Raw genomic sequence first — 16,390 nt, 5'->3', positions numbered from 1 at the left:
ACTCCTCTTAGGCGGAGTGCATTCAACTGATGACTGAGGAGAGTCAGAGCTAACCCAATGACTGCATCCGGGTTGTTGAACTCTAACTTCGTACGTCTGGCATAGGTCTGGACTTTACGTTTAAGAGGTCTTGAGACCTGAGACCAGCGTTTTCTCCCCTAAATTCTTCTGCAGACGAGCAAAATAAGGGCTCAATCGTCTGCGGGTGGGAGTGACGGTCTCGGTAAGACACGCCCACAACCACCGAGAATACTTCTGTGCGCCGATCAAGGCCTGCTGAACCCTTCTGCCCTTCGACATTGCTTCTCCCCTGGGCTTGGGAGCTTGCAAGAGGTCCCGGACTGGGAGGACGACTGGCGCGCACAGAAGTACCCTCACGCACAACACTGACACACTTTGCGCTAATCACTTATCACTTTGATTTTCTGTTTGCACTTATTTCACTGAACTCGAAACTTTAAGTGGTTTGTACCTGAAACACGCAATTCTATCCTTTCTCAAAAGTTAGTAATTGCGAAAACAGAATTACAATGTAACAGAAAAATCTAATGAAAGATAAATAATTCAGTGGCTGGAAAGAGACTAAACACTAGATCACTCTAGAAACGTTTACCTTCTTCCCCTAAAGAGACTAGGGAGAAGAGCAAAAACGATAACAACGTTACTCGCTTGAATGAAACGTTTATCCTCCTCTTTCTCCCTCCGTCTCTATCTCTCTCTCTCTCTCTCTCTCTTGACTTAGAACCTGAGAGAAGAGCCCAATCATATATATCGTTAAAACATATTATTGTTAAAGGAAAAAACTGAAATATTTCCCAAAATGAAAAGTTCCTTTATTAGGATTAAAACCATTAAGTTAAGAAAGAATGAACAAAACGCTAGACACGGTTACTCTTACTGCAACGTGAAACCGTGAAAATTCTTTCTCTATCGTAACGATAGAGCGCAAGTTGAACGTTCTGAACGTCAACAACTGCAGAGACAAAACAAAACGTTAGTTCAACTTTGAAAACAGTAAGAGACTATCAAAGAAATTCTTTCAAAGACATTAAAATAGCATAATATGTTAACAGGTAAAACCAAAATGACGGGCTCAATGTTAATTAACTTCGGTACCAAGAAAAGACCGCCTACTATTAGGAAGGTCGAATATAAACAAATATAAAAATTAATTTTAATAAGTTTATAATAAAAGGAAGTTAATCGAATAGGCCTATAAGAGGCGGAGAGAAATAAAATAAATCTATAACTTTTGTTAAGCAAAATTAAGAAAGAGAGTCTATACTCTCTTAGACACCAACACTTCCGTCTAAGGGAAGGGTCGGCCATTTAAAGGTGAAAGAGAGTTCATACTCTCTTCGTCACCATAATTAATCCCAAAAGCTAACTAAGCTAATATAGAAGTTTCCAGTAAAGCGACAGCCGAAATCAAAGAGAAATACTTCACCAAAGTCGTGAAAATACTCCAAGAACATAAGCGTATCCCAGAACGTCTTGCCGGAAGCACGACAGAGGAATAATTGAGGAGGTGTCAACAAGAAGTACTTGAGTACCTGGCCACAGGTGGCGCTGGTAAGTACACCCCCTTCTAGTATTGTGATAGCTGGCGTATCCCTCCATAGAATTCTGTCGGGCAACGGAGTTGACAGCTACATGATTATCGGGTAAGTTTAATATTGAAAAATTATCATTAGTGAAATGACCGCTCAGGGCAAAAAAAGCGTGACGGTACGTTAGCGGCAACCTGGTCCAGGGGGGACGCTTAACAGGTTAATAGAGATCTAGCTAAATTTAGGGCATGGTGTAATCTATAGGGCATGAAGTTGAACCCTAAAAACTCAAAATACAATTGTAAGTAGCTCGAGGACAGTGGCTCCTAAAAATCCAGATATTTGCATTCACAATTTCTCTTTAACCATATACAACTCATTTAAAATTTTAGTTGTGACTCTCAATTATAAATTTACTTTTGCGAAACACAATCGGTCTGTTTTTTCTTCAATAGCAAAAAAGGTCTTTTAAGATTTGCGCTGATCAGTTTACCCTGAAGAGATATCTTAATTCTTTCATTCTACCTTATTTCGAACACTGTTCTCCTGTTTGGTCTTCCGTTGCTGAATCACATCTTAATTTGTTGGATTGAAACTTGTGGTCTATTAAATTCCTCATTTCTGATCTGGATATTAATCTTTGGCACTGTCATTCATTTAGTTCTCTATGCATGTTGCATAAGATTTTTTATAATTCAGGCCATCCACTACAATCACAGATCTTTGTAGACTGTACCATCCTGTACATAGTACAAGGTATGCAGTTAATTCTAAGTTATGCATTCTTCATCACAGAACAAAACTACACAGTATTCCAAAAGTTTTATTCAAGCTGTGACCAGATCGTGGAACAATCTTCCTAATTTGGTAGTTGAATCGGTGGAACTTCATTAGTTCAAAGTTTTCGCAAGTGATTTTCTGTTGAACAGGTTGACATGAGTCTCATTTTATATTTTACAAAACAACTGATCTATCTTAATGTTACCAATCTTGGATGCTTTCCCTGTTGGACCCCTTGGGCTTGCAGCCAGTCTTATTTATCTCATTAGGAAATTTATATATACTATACAACACAAAGTATCCGCAAAATATCATGAAAAAAGGTTTCAAGTACTTTACCATCATAGAAATTTTTTGCTTGTTTAATTACCTTAGCTGATTTCATGCCATCATCTCCTGCTCTTTATAACCTCCATTTTTCAAATACCCATACTTCACATACTGTGTTAATATAATAACCTTGTTTTATATCTTAATTAGCGTAAATGACAAACAGCTAAACCAAAAGCCCTATAATTACCTTGCAATCTGAGTGACCACAAACGATTACATGTCTGATGCCATTTATGACACATCCAAGCTCAAGTGCAGCTGGTTCCGTTGTAATTTCTTCATGGCCGCTCAGGTTGGCATGAGGGACCAAGTTACCAGCATTTCTAACTGAAAATGAAATTAATTGGTAGCCTATTAGGTTGTTATGATGAGTATATACATCAAATTAGTGATATAAGGTGCAGATTACCTGGAAAAATAGGATACACAAGCATACGTTAAATCAAAAATTTTAAAAGTATTTACATTTTTCCTATCTATGGAAACCTTCGTCCTTTAATAGCAGTATGACTAAAGCAAAGCTGGAACAGCTGTTTCAACTTTTAATGAGATGAACACAGTTGCCTGTCGGGTAGATGGAGGGTAGATTCCACCCACTCACTAGGCAGGGCAACCCTCACTTTGACCTTAACCTAGGACTTACGGGGTAGTTGAGGTGGGCAGTGTAACTGGTTGGTTTTCTGTACTAACCTGAGAAATATCAATGTAATTTCATCCTGTGGAGGGGTAAAAGTGATGCCTAATCTCTACGCTACACAAGTGGGAAGATGTCGCAGGTGAGTTTACTATCAATCTTCCCACTCGTCTGGGAGGATGGGGGAAATACAGTATTGTATTTCAATAAAAACTTGGCTTTATAGTAAAGAAAAATTGCAGGATTGTCCGAATAACCTCCTTTAGTGTCTGGCCCAGCAAATTGCTGCCTGATTGCTGAACCACAAGAGGAGAAGAAGGAATGAGGAAAAAAGCCAGACCTTCTCACCTGTTATTCTAGTCTTACATTGCAACTGCTATCTCAGATTAGGCGCTTCTTGTCCTGAAAGAGCTAGGCTCGCTTATACAATCTACTAAGTAACTAACAACGATCCAAAGATAAAAGAATCCAAGGACCTGTGGATATATTCTCAAAGATTGTCTGGGGTTTCCTGTCTTCAGAACTTGTGCCACAGACAAGTTCTTCCTAGAGGATAGGGTGGAAAAGATACCATTAACTTTGTGAGTTAGTGCCCTAGAAGGTCCACCTGAATTCTTACTGGGTGTAGAATAGCCCCTAGATGGAAACCACGTGCTTGAATAACTTCACTCTACTGGTGTTGAGGAAAAGTTTCTGGTACTCTGGCTTTAATATTATTATTATTATTACTTGCTAAGCTACAACCCAAGTTGGAAAAGCAGGATACTATAAGCCCAAGGGCTCCAACAGGGAAAATAGCCCAGAAAGGAAAGGAAACATGTTATTTTTATTAATAAAATAAATTTTTGAATATACTTACCCGATAATCATGTAGCTGTCAACTCCGTTGCCCGACAGAATTCTATGGAGGGATACGCCAGCTATCACAATACTAGAAGGGGGTGTATTTACCAGCGCCACCTGTGGCCAGGTACTCAAGTACTTCTTGTTGACACCTCCTCAATTATTCCTCGGTCCACTGGTTCTCTATGGGGAGGAAGGGAGGGTCGATTAAATCATGATTATCGGGTAAGTATATTCAAAAATTTATTTTATTAATAAAAATAACATTTTTCAATATTAAACTTACCCGATAATCATGTAGCTGATTCACACCCAGGGGGGTGGGTGAAAAACCAGTGTACAAGACTAAAGGATAGCTAAGTATCCCGTATTTCATATAATCAGTTATCCACAATAACAATGAAATAATAAGTACCTGGTAAGGAAGTCGACTTGAACCGTTACTCTGCCTTTAATAAGATCGTCTTCCTTACTGAGCGCAGCGTTCCTCTTGGGAGGCTGAATCAACTCAAAGGTGCTAAAGTATACAGGGCTGCAACCCATACTAAAGGACCTCATCACAACCTTTAACCTTGGCGCTTCTCAAGAAAGAATTGACCACCCGCCAAATCAACAAGGATGTGGAAGGCTTCTTAGCCGACCGTACAACCCATAAAAAGTATTCAAGAGAAAGGTTAAAAAGTTATGGGATTATGGGAATGTAGTGGCTGAGCCCTCGCCTACTACTGCATTCGTTGCTACGAATGGACCCAGGGTGTAGCAGTACTCGTAAAGAGACTGGACATCTTTGAGATAGCATGATGCGAACACTGACTTGCTTCTCCAATAGGTTGCATCCATAACACTCTGCAGAGAACGGTTCTGTTTGAAGGCCACTGAAGTAGCCACAGCTCTCACTTCATGTGTCCTTACCTTCAGCAAAGCAAGGTCTTCTTCCTTCAGATGAGAATTTGCTTCTCTAATCAGAAGCCTGATGTAGTAAGAAACTGAGTTCTTAGACATTGGTAGAGAAGGCTTCTTGATAGCACACCATAAGGCTTCTGATTGTCCTCGTAATGGTTTTGACCTTCTTAGATAGTACTTAAGAGCTCTAACTGGGCAAAGTACTCTCTCCAGTTCGTTCCCCACCATGTTGGACAGGCTTGGGATCTCGAACGACTTAGGCCAAGGACGGGAAGGAAGCTCGTTTTTAGCCAAAAAACCGAGCTGCAAGGAACATGTAGCCGTTTCAGATGTGAAACCTATGTTCCTGCTGAAGGCGTGGATCTCACTTACTCTTTTACCTGTTGCTAAGCACACGAGGAAAAGAGTTTTTAATGTGAGGTCCTTAAAAGAGGCTGATTGGAGCGGTTCAAATCCTGATGACATTAGGAACCTTAGGACCACGTCTAGATTCCAGCCTGGAGTGGACAACCGACGTTCCTTTGAGGTCTCAAAAGACCTAAGGAGGTCCTGTAGATCTTTGTTGGAGGAAAGATCCAAGCCTCTGTGGCGGAAAACCGCTGCCAACATACTTCTGTAACCCTTGATCGTAGGAGCTGAAAGGGATCTTACGTTCCTTAGATGTAACAGGAAGTCAGCAATCTGGGTTACAGTGGTACTGGTTGAGGAAACTGCATTGGCCTTGCACCAGCTTCGGAAGACTTCCCATTAAGACTGATAGACTCTGAGAGTGGATGTCGTCCTTGCTCTGGCAATCGCTCTGGCTGCCTCCTTCGAAAAGCCTCTAGCTCTTGAGAGTCTTTCGATAGTCTGAAGGCAGTCAGACGAAGAGCGTGGAGGTTTGGGTGTACCTTCTTTACGTGAGGTTGACGCAGAAGGTCCACTCTAGGAGGAAGAGTCCTGGGAACGTCGACCAGCCATTGCAGTACCTCGGTGAACCATTCTCTCGCGGGCCAGAGGGGAGCAACCAACGTCAGCCGTGTCCCTTTGTGAGAGGCGAACTTCTGAAGTACCCTGTTGACAATCTTGAACAGCGGGAATGCATACAGGTCGAGATGGGACCAATCCAGCAGAAAGGCATCCACGCGAACTGCTGCTGGGTCTGGAATCGGAGAACAAAACAAGAGGAGCCTCTTGGTCATCGAGGTAGCGAATAGATCTATGGTTGGCTGACCCCACAGGGCCCAAAGTCTGCTGCAAACATTCTTGTGAAGGGTCCACTCTGTGGGGAAGACCTGACCCTTCCGGCTGAGGCGATCTGCCATGACATTCATATCGCCCTGAATGAGCCTCGTTACCAGCGTGAGCTTTCGATCTTTTGACCAAATGAGGAGGTCCCTTGCGATCTCGAACAACTTCCTCGAATGAGTCCCTCCCTGCTTGGAGATGTAAGCCAAGGCTGTGGTGTAGTCGGAGTTCACCTCCACCACCTTGTTAAGCTGGAGGGACTTGAAGTTTATCAAGGCCAGATGAACTGCCAACAACTCCTTGCAATAGATGTGAAGTGTCCTTTGCTCCTGATTCCATGTTCCCGAGCATTCCTGTCCGTCCAGTGTCGCACCCCAGCCCGTGTCCGATGCGTCCGAGAAGAGACGGTGGTCGGGGGTCTGAACAGCCAATGGTAGACCTTCCTTGAGAAGAATGCTGTTCTTCCACCACGTTAGAGTAGACCTCATCTCTTCGGAAACAGGAACTGAACCCGTCTCTAGCGTCATGTCCTTTATCCAGTGAGCAGCTAGATGATACTGAAGGGGGCGGAGGTGGAGTCTCCCTAACTCGATGAACAGGGCCAGCGATGAAAGTGTCCCTGTTAGACTCATCCACTGCCTGACTAAGCATCGGTTCCTTCTCAGCATGCTCTGGATGCATTCTAGGGCTTGGAAGATCCTTGGGGCCGACGGACAAGTCCGAAAAGCTCGACTCTGAAGATCCATACCCAAGGAGACAATGGTCTGGGATGGAACGAGCTGAGACTCCTCAAAATTGACCAGGAGGCCCAGTTCCTTGGTCAGATCCATAGTCCATTTGAAAATCTCCAGACAGCGACGACTTGTGGGAGCTCTTAAAAGCCAGTCGTCTGACGGAGCCGGACACAAGATCATGATACTGCTGCACAGTCTGTAAACTGGCAATCATGGGCAAGCGAGGAAGTACAGTGACAACCCGAATCTGTCTAGACTGTCTGGGTCGTACAGACAACTCCTTAACGGGTTGCTGAGGTTGCCGCACTGCGTCACAACAAGTCCCTTCTGTTGGTTGTTGAACGTCTTCCCCGTGACACATTGACTCCGTAAACAAAAAATTCTCTAACAAGGACTAAGCTTGGACTGCATGTCATGCAACACAGCTCAAGGTCTATGGGAGCAGGTGTGGTAACAGACGGGATTAGCGGCTGAAGTGGAACCATTACCTTCCCTGTAAGCATGTTATGCTTAAATAAAAGTCCATAAGAGGTTATGCAGCTAAAGGCTCCCTCCAAATGACAGAGTCCTCAAGGGAATATCAGAAGGAGGGAGAAAAGAACTTTCTCATCTACAGGGACCTTATCCTAGAAAAGCTAAGTTCTCTGAGTGAGGGTTCACTGGTGCAAAAGCAGCAGACTAGAAGGCAACGTTATGAAACTGCTTGACAGTCTAGTGAGTTGGCAACAACCCAAGATGTGTTGAGAAGCATGCGGTAAGGTATGCAGAGCATGATGTATGCAGAGTATGCTGTATGCAGAGCATGCTGTATGTAGAGCATGTTGTATGCAGAGCATGCTGAATGCAGAGCATGCTGTATGCAGAGCATGTTGTATGCAGAGCATGCTGAATGCAGAGCATGCTGTATGCTGAGCATGTAGTAAGCAGAGCCTGCTGTAAGCAGAGCCTGCTGTAAGGAAAGCAGAGCGTGTGTATGGCGTTTAACATTTCTCAGAAATTCCATGACCAGTGCTAGAGTGCTTTATGCATGCTTGCATGGGGTTTAAACCATGGTATGAAAATGGAGGTAAGGTATGCTGAACAGCAGAGTCAGAACGAGCTGGAACAACAATAGTTGTGGTTTCCTCTTCAAGACTCCGATGAGGGAACACCTGAGGCTCAGTCTGCAAAGGCTGAATAAAAGACAAGCAGAAGGAAGGCGCATGGGTGGAGGAGGCTGACTCCTAGCATGAGTGGTTGAACCCAAGGGTTGCGCTTGCTGAGCGGTTGGCGGAAGCGGAGTAGCAAGTTCCAGTTCCTGTGGTGTGAGCGGAGCGCGATGAGGAAGAGGCTGCGCAGAACAAGGTAAATGTCTCGCAAGCTGAGGCTCCTGAGGCGCAAGGCTAAGGTGTTGTGGTGCTTGCCTTGTGGAGGGTTGAGCTCGCTGCAGCGAGAGCTGAGGAGACTGACTCATGGACGGGAGAGGTTGTTGTACCTCAACCGAGTGTTGCATCACTGGTGGAGCAGCAAGTGGAGGCGGAGGAAGAGAGGTATAATCCTCCTGATCCCAATGTAAAGGTTGCCTTAAGGAAGGCGGAGGCTGAACACCACAGGGAACAGCAAACTCAGCACGTGGCTCAACATCGTACGCCTGGCAGGTGGAACTGCTGGCAGGTGGTACTGCGATCAGGCGGAGCGAGTGTAGGTGGAGGGAGTGTAGGCGGAGGCGGAGGAGCAACACTCTCAGCCCGACACTCACGCATCAAGTCCGAAAGCTGTGCTTGCATGGACTGTAGTAGAGTCCACAACATCGTACGCCTGGCAGATGGTACTGTGATCAGGCGGAGCGAGTGTAGGTGGAGGGAGTGTAGGCGGAGGCGGAGGAGCAACACTCTCAGCCCGACACTCACGCATCAAGTCCGAAAGCTGTGCTTGCATGGACTGTAGTAGAGTTCACAACATCGTACGCCTGGCAGGTGGTACTGTGATCAGGCGGAGCGATCATAGGCGGGGGGGGAGTGTAGGCGGAGGCGGAGGCGCAACACTCTCAGCCCGACACTCACGCATCAAGACCGAAAGTTGTGACTGTATGGACTGCAGTAGAGTTAACTTGGGGTCGGCAGACACTAAGTTCTGCTGAGGTAAAGCCTTAACATCAGAGATCTGTTGTGGCAGAACCTTACTCCTCTTAGGCGGAGTGTAATCAACTGATGACTGAGGAGAGTCAGAGCTAACCCAATGACTGCATTCGGGTTGTGAACTTTAACTTCGTACGTCTGGCATAGGTCTGGACTTAACGTTTAAGAGGTCTTGAGACCTGAGACCAGCGTTACTCTGCCTTTATTTTCTCCCCTTATCTCTTCTGCAGACGAGCAAAATAAGGGCTCAATCGTCTGCGGGTGGGAGTGACGGTCTCGGTAAGACACGCCCACAACCACCGAGAATACTTTTGTGCGCCGATCAAGGCCTGCTGAACCCTTATGCCCTTCGACATTGCTTCTCCCCTGGGCTTGGGAGCTTGCAAGAGGTCCCGGACTGGGAGGACGACTGGCGCGCACAAAAGTACCCTCACGCACTAATCACTTATCACTTTGATTTCTGTTTGCACTTATTTCACTGAACTCGAAACTTTAAGTGGTTTGTACCTGAAATACGCAATTCTATCCTTTCTCAAAGTTAGTAATTGCGAAAACAGAATTACAATGTAACAGAAAAATCTAATGAAAGATAATTCAGTGGTTGGAAAGAGACTAAACACTAGATCACTCTAGAAACGTTTAGTTTCTTCCCCTAAAGAGACTAGGGAGAAGAGCAAAAAAAAACGATAACGACGTTACTCGTACGCCTGGCAGGCTTGAATGAAACGTTTATCCTCTCTCTCCCTCCGTCTCTATCTCTCTCTCTCTCTCTCTCTCTCTTGACTTAGAACCTGAGAGAAGAGCCCAATCATATATATCGTTAAAACATATTATTGTTAAAGGAAAAAACTGAAAAGTTCCTTTATTAGGATCAAAACCATTAAGTTAAGAAAGAATGAACAAAACGCTAGACACGGTTACTCTTACTGCAACGTGAAACCGTGAACATTCTTTCTCTATCGTAACGATAGAGTGCAAGTTGAACGTTCTGAACGTCAACAACTGCAGAGACAAAACAAAACGTTAGTTCAACTTTGAAAACAGTACGAGACTGTCAAAGAAAATCTTTCAAACTCTGTGGCGGAAATAGCATAATAAGTTAACAGGTAAAACCGAAATGACGGGCTCAAAGTTATTAACTTCGGTAAAAGACCGCCTACTATTAGGAAGGTCGAATATAAACAAATATAAAAATTAATTTTAATGAGTTTATAATAAAAGGAAGTTAATCGAAGAGGCCTATAAGAGGCGGAGAGATATAAAATAAATCTATAACTTTTGTTAAGCAAAATTAAGAAAAAGAGTCTATACTCTCTTAGACACCAACACTTCCGTCTAAGGGAAGGGTCGGCCATTGAAAGGTGAACGAGAGTTCATACTCTCTCGTCACCATAATTAATCAAATTAATTCCAAAAGCTAACTAAGCTAATATAGAAGTTTCCAGTAAAGCGACAGCCGAAATCAAAGAGAAATACTTCACCAAAGTCGTGAAAATACTCCAAGAACATAAGCGTATCCCAGAACGTCTTGCCGGAAGCACGACAGAGGAATAATTGAGGAGGTGTCAACAAGAAGTACTTGAGTACCTGGCCACAGGTGGCGCTGGTAAATACAGTACACCCCCTTCTAGTATTGTGATAGCTGGCGTATCCCTCCATAGAATTCTGTCGGGCAACGGAGTTGACAGCTACATGATTATCGGGTAAGTTTAATATTGAAAAAAGGAAAATTTAAATATTTTAAGAAGAGTAACAACATTAAAATAAATATTTACTATATAAACTATAAAAACTTTAACAAAACAAGCAGAAGAGAAATAAGATAGAATAGTGTGCCCATGTGTACCCTCAAGCAAGAGAACTCTAACCCAAGACAGTGGAAGACCATGGTACAGAGACTAAGGCACTACCCAAGACTAGAGATCACTGGTTTGATTTTGGAGTGTCCTTCTCCTAGAAGAGCTGCTTACCATAGCTAACGAGTCTCTTCTACTCTTGCCAAGAGGAAAGTAGCCACTGAACAATTACATTGCAGTAGTTAACCCCTTGGGTGAAGAAGAATTGTTTGGTAATCTTAAGTGTTGTCAGGTGTATGTGGACAGAGAAGAATCTGTAAAGAATGGGCCAGACTATTCGGTGTAAGTGTAGGCAAAGGAAAAATTATCCGTAACCAGAGAGAAGGATCCAATATAATACTGTCTGGCCAGTCAAAGGACCCCATAACTCTCTAGCGGTAGTACTCAACGGGTGGCTGGTGCCCTGGCCAACCTACTATCTGCATTCTTTTCAGGTAGCACCTAAGCAACCTCACAGTTAAGAAAAGCCTGTCATCCTGATTCCCGCTAGTTGTGTCATGGAGATAAAAAAAATGGAGAAGGACTCGAACCTGGAGTTGTAAGCGGCAAGGAAACCATACGTGTAGTGATGGAGTGCATGGAGACTGAGCTCTCGGAGACCTAATGCATGGATACCGAGCACATGGAGACCGGTCTTACAGTGACCAGCCACGATGGTCCCCATCAAGAAGACACAGTGACTGATAAGAAGAACCATGATCTACTTCTTTCCCATGTATTCATGAGGGAAATCCCACTGCTCAGATAAGCTAGGAGAACAATAAGAGGACCTCTTCGGAGCAGTCTTCTACGAAGGCTTAACCGAAGCGTTAACAAAGGCCGCACCTAATGTCCTGACAAGTAGGGTGCTTCGTCAGAAAAGTGAGAGACTGAGCATTGAGCACCTACAAAAACATCTTCCAGAGCTGGGTTGGGTTTCAGTACCACACCATTTCTCCAAAGCAAACATGGGGATATCAGTTCAGGTTTTGAGAGGCTCTAGCTGAATAGTCATCCTGGGCTTCCATGACCTCTTCTTCCTCTTATTCGGGACACCAGAAGACTTAGTGGTTAGTGTGGTAGATGAACAGGGGAGGGGAGGGGAGCAAACAGAAAGCAAGTATGGTTCGGTTCCCCCTGACCAGGTTTCATAGATGTTGGGGATTTCTGGGTTGGCGGCAACAAGACTGCAGCAGCAGGCAAGGACTCATCAATGGTCACCACATCACTTCTCTCCTCCGCAGGTGAAACAGCCGACGAGGAGGGCGCAGGAAGGGAAGATTTCTGGTGTCAGCCAACACCACTGTCTCCACAAGCTTCTCCACCAATGGGATCCCATCGATTCATAAGGAAGGCCACCGCTTCCGCAAGGGCCAGATCCCCGCATGTGTTGTTGTTAGGCTGCACAGCAACATGCCTACTTTGAGAGGCAGAGCCAGAGGATTATCATCTTTGATGGGGGAAGATGATACTTCTGCTTTTTTCAAACCACATCATGGGGATAAAGATAAACCGGGTAATCTTCCCCCCTTATTATTTCCTCTGGAGGACCCAGCCTCAGAAGAGCCAAAAAGGGACACAGCTGGGTTCGAACTACTCGAAGAAAAGAAGGTACAGTATAGAGCTTCTTCGGCATAAGCATGACAAATTTGTATTTTTCCTAACTATACAAACCTTAGCTATTTAATAGGGGTATTACTTTCGGCGTAGCTGAAATGATGAGCCATTAATTTTTAACGAGGGTTTACTACCCACACCGCTAGTTAGCGAGGGTAGGGGAGGGTTGCTTGCTAACCCAACCCCTCTCACACACCTGTGCTTGAGCTCACTTTGCTTGGAGGTAGGACTTCAAGGGGGATAGGGCTGGCAGGCAAGTTCGGTTAAATGGCTAAGGTTTGTATAGTTAGGAAAAATACAAATTTTCTACGAATTTGTCATTTGTTCCGTAACTGGAATACAAACCACGCTATTTAATACGGGTGACTCACCAATTAGGAAGGGTAGACGTCCCAGCCAGTCTGGGTTTTGGCTCTGCCTGGGGGCTCCTTATTTGAGTGTGTTAGCACTCAAGAAATAAGGAGCCCCTGCACCTCGCTAAAACCTTGCTACGCAAGGTCTGCGGCCTACGCAAGCTGTGTGTGAAGGTATGAAGAAGTGTGACTCATCCTAGAAAGTTGTTCTGAAGTTCTTTAGATGGAAACTTGTAGACTAGGACTTTCCCAATACCACCTCGTCAGGGTATGGGGACGTAACAGTATTAATATTAATACTAGGAACACAAGGGAGCATGGTTTACCTGCAGTGGTTTGAGGTCAGCTATGCAGAGAACCCAGGATGCTGCTTTCCCCAAGGGAGGGGATGATGAAAAAAAGAATAAGGGCCAGTCAAACCTTTTCATTCATGCAGACTAAACACGGGTAACAATGCCCTCAACCTTCTGCTACTTGTCCAATAAGGAGCTTGAGGTTTTAAACCAGCTGTTATGCAGCCACCAAAGGACCGATAGAGAAAGTATCGAGTCTCCTGTGGGTCACGTCTTGCTGGCAGTGGGATGTGAACGTGGTTTGCTGTTTCCACACCCCAGCTTAAAGAACCTGCGTCACTGAAAAATTTCTTTTGAAGGCCAGAGACGTAGCTATGCCCCTGATATCATACACTCTGTGGCGACGTGACGGAGAAGGGTCTGGATTCAGTGCCAGGTCAATGACCCTGTGAATCCATGCTGAGATGGTGTTCTTGGTGACCATCTTCTTAGTAATTCCTCTGCTGACGAATAGTACTCGCACATAAGAACGGGCTGCAGCTGTTCTTTCGAGGTACAGCCTCAAGCTCCTTACTGGGCATAGTAAGAGATGGTCTGGGTCATCTGTTACAGTACGGAGACTAGAAATCCGGAAGGAGTCGAATCGAGGATCCGCTACTCCCGGGTTCTGAGTCTTAGCAATAACCTCAGGGACAAAGTTGAACGTTGCATCCCCCCCATCCCCTTGAATGGGCGATGTCATAAGACCATGAAGTTCGCTGACTCGCTTGGCCGAGGCCAAAGCTAGCAGGAACACCGTCGTCCAAGTTAGGTGGCGATCTGATACCTGGCGTAATGGTTCATAGGGAGGTCTCTTAAGAGACCTGAGAACTCGAACCACATTCCATGGGGAGGTCTCACTTCCGACTGAGGGCAGGTAAGTTCATAACTCCGTATAAGCAGAAAAAGTTCTAGTGATGAAGAAATGTCCATTCCTTTCAGCCTGAAGGCGCATTTCTTCACGCAAATACATGAGGAACTCCGCTATTGCTGGAATAGTGGCATCAAGTGGAGAGATACCCATTCGACGACACCAACCACAGAAGACTTTCCACTTTGCCTGGTAGACTGCTGCTGATGACTTTTGCAGGTGTCCAAACATCCTGATTGCAACTTGTTGCGAAAATCCTCTTTCAGAGAGGAGATGCTGGATAGTCTCCAGGCATGAAGTCGTAGTGAAGCTACGGCTTTGTGGAAGATGTTGGCGTGTGGTTGTTTGAGTAGATTGTGTCATGGAGGGAGTTCTCTTGGCGGCTCTGTTAGGAGTTGCAGAAGGTCCGGGAACCATTCTACGTGATGCCATAGGGAAGCTATGAGGGTCATTGAAAGATTGACCGATGTTCTGGTCTTGTTGAGTACCCTCTTCATCAGACAGAACGGGGGAAAGACATAAACTTCGATGTTGTCCCACCGTTGTTGGAAAGCATCTTGCCAGAGAGCCTTGGGGTCTGGGACTGGGGAACAGTACAGCGGGAGCCTGAAGTTCAGGGCCGTTGCAAAGAGATCTACAGCCGGAGAACCCCACAAAGTCAGGACTTTGTTGGCTACTAGATGATCCAAAGACCACACGGTACTCACTATCTGAGATGCTCTGCTCAGGTTGTCGGCGAGCACATTCCTCTTGCCCGGAATGAAGCGGGCCGATAGTGGTATCATGTGGATTTCGGCCCATCTCAGTATCTCTACTGCTAGATGGGATAGTTGCTGCGAAAAAGTACCTCCTTGTTTGTTGATGTAGGCCACTACTGTGGTGTTGTCGCTCATCACCACCACAGAGTGACTTGCCAGGTACTGTTGGAACTGTTGAAGGGCTAGAAAGACGGCCTTCATCTCTAGGAGATTTATGTGGAGGTACTTTTCTGACTCTGACCAGAGGCCTGAGGTCGTGTGGTGCAGCACGTGGGGCACCCACCCTTTTTTTGAAGCGTCTGAAAACAGCATCAAATCCGGGGGGAGGATGAGAAGATCCACTCCCTTTCGTAGGTTCTCGTCTGCCACCCACCACTGGAGGTCCGTCAGTTACGCAGGACCCATAGGGATCTGGATGTCCGGGGAGTCGTAAGCTTGATTCCACCGGGACTTGAGTCGCCACTTAAGGGATTTCATCCTGAGGCGACCATTGGGAACTAGACGGGCCAGCGATGAAAGATGACCGAGGAGACGTAACCACGATTGGGCTGGAAGTTCTTCTCGTCCGAGAAAAGGTCTTGCGACACTTCCTCAGCCTTGCTATCCTGTCATCTGATAGGAAGGCTTTGTGGAGAGTGGTGTCTATAATCATGCCTAAGTATACCAGTCTTTGAGTGGGAAGCAGGGAAGACTTCTCGAGATTTACCATGATCCCCAGATCTTGGCAAAGTCTCAGAAGTTTGTCTCGGTGCTGAAGAAGGGTTGACTCCGAGTCTGCTAGGATTAACCAGTCGTCCAGATAACGGAGAAGACGGCTGCCAATCCTGTGTGCCCAAGATGATACTAGGGTGAACACTCTGGTGAAGACTTGTGGTGCTGTGGAAAGACCGAAGCACAGCACCTTGAACTGGTATTTTCTGTTGTCTAGGCTGAATCTTAAGTACTTCCTTGAAGACGGATGGACTGGGATCTGGAAGTACGCGTCCTTTAGGTCCAGTGTGCACATGAAGTCTTGCGGTCTTACTGCTAGTCTGACCATGTCTACCGTCTCCATGCTGAACAGAGTTTGTTTGACAAACTTGTTCGAAGCTGAGAGGTCGATGACTGGTCTCCAGCCTCCAGATGCCTTCTTTACAATAAAGAGTCGACTGAAGAAGCCTGGGGATTCATCGAGGACCTCTTGGAGAGCGCCCTACTTCAACAGGGTCTGGACTTCTGCCCAAAAGGGCTTGCCCCTTTGCCAATCCCATGGTAAAGGAGTTCCATGACACTGGATTCGTCATCAGGGGAGGTAGAGATGTTATGAACAGGACGCGATATCCTAGACTGATCACGGAGACTGTCCAGGAATCAGCCCCGAGTTGCTTTCACCTGTTTGAGCAACTTTGTAGGCATCCCCCCACTGGTGGAAATGCAGGGGGACTGCCTATCCTAGCGTTTGTGGCCTCGGCTGCTCCCTCTAGGATTTTTGCCTCCCTGGAGGACTTTTTGCCTTTCCTTTCT

General features: G+C 45.5%; 1 protein-coding gene across 1 annotated transcript in view; it reads right to left on the bottom strand.

The window, feature by feature from the left end:
• Positions 1-16,390, bottom strand: part of CAHbeta (carbonic anhydrase beta) — a 92,760-nt gene that overhangs the window by 41,366 nt on the left and 35,004 nt on the right. The window contains exon 3 of the mRNA XM_068344098.1: positions 2,851-2,990. Within this exon, the coding sequence (XP_068200199.1) occupies positions 2,851-2,990 (140 nt within the window). The remainder of the gene's footprint in view (positions 1-2,850; positions 2,991-16,390) is intronic.

This window comes from Palaemon carinicauda, chromosome 20 (assembly GCF_036898095.1).
Source record: "Palaemon carinicauda isolate YSFRI2023 chromosome 20, ASM3689809v2, whole genome shotgun sequence".
Classification (NCBI taxonomy): Eukaryota; Metazoa; Arthropoda; class Malacostraca; order Decapoda; family Palaemonidae; genus Palaemon; species Palaemon carinicauda.
This window is presented reverse-complemented; position numbering and strand designations above follow the sequence as displayed.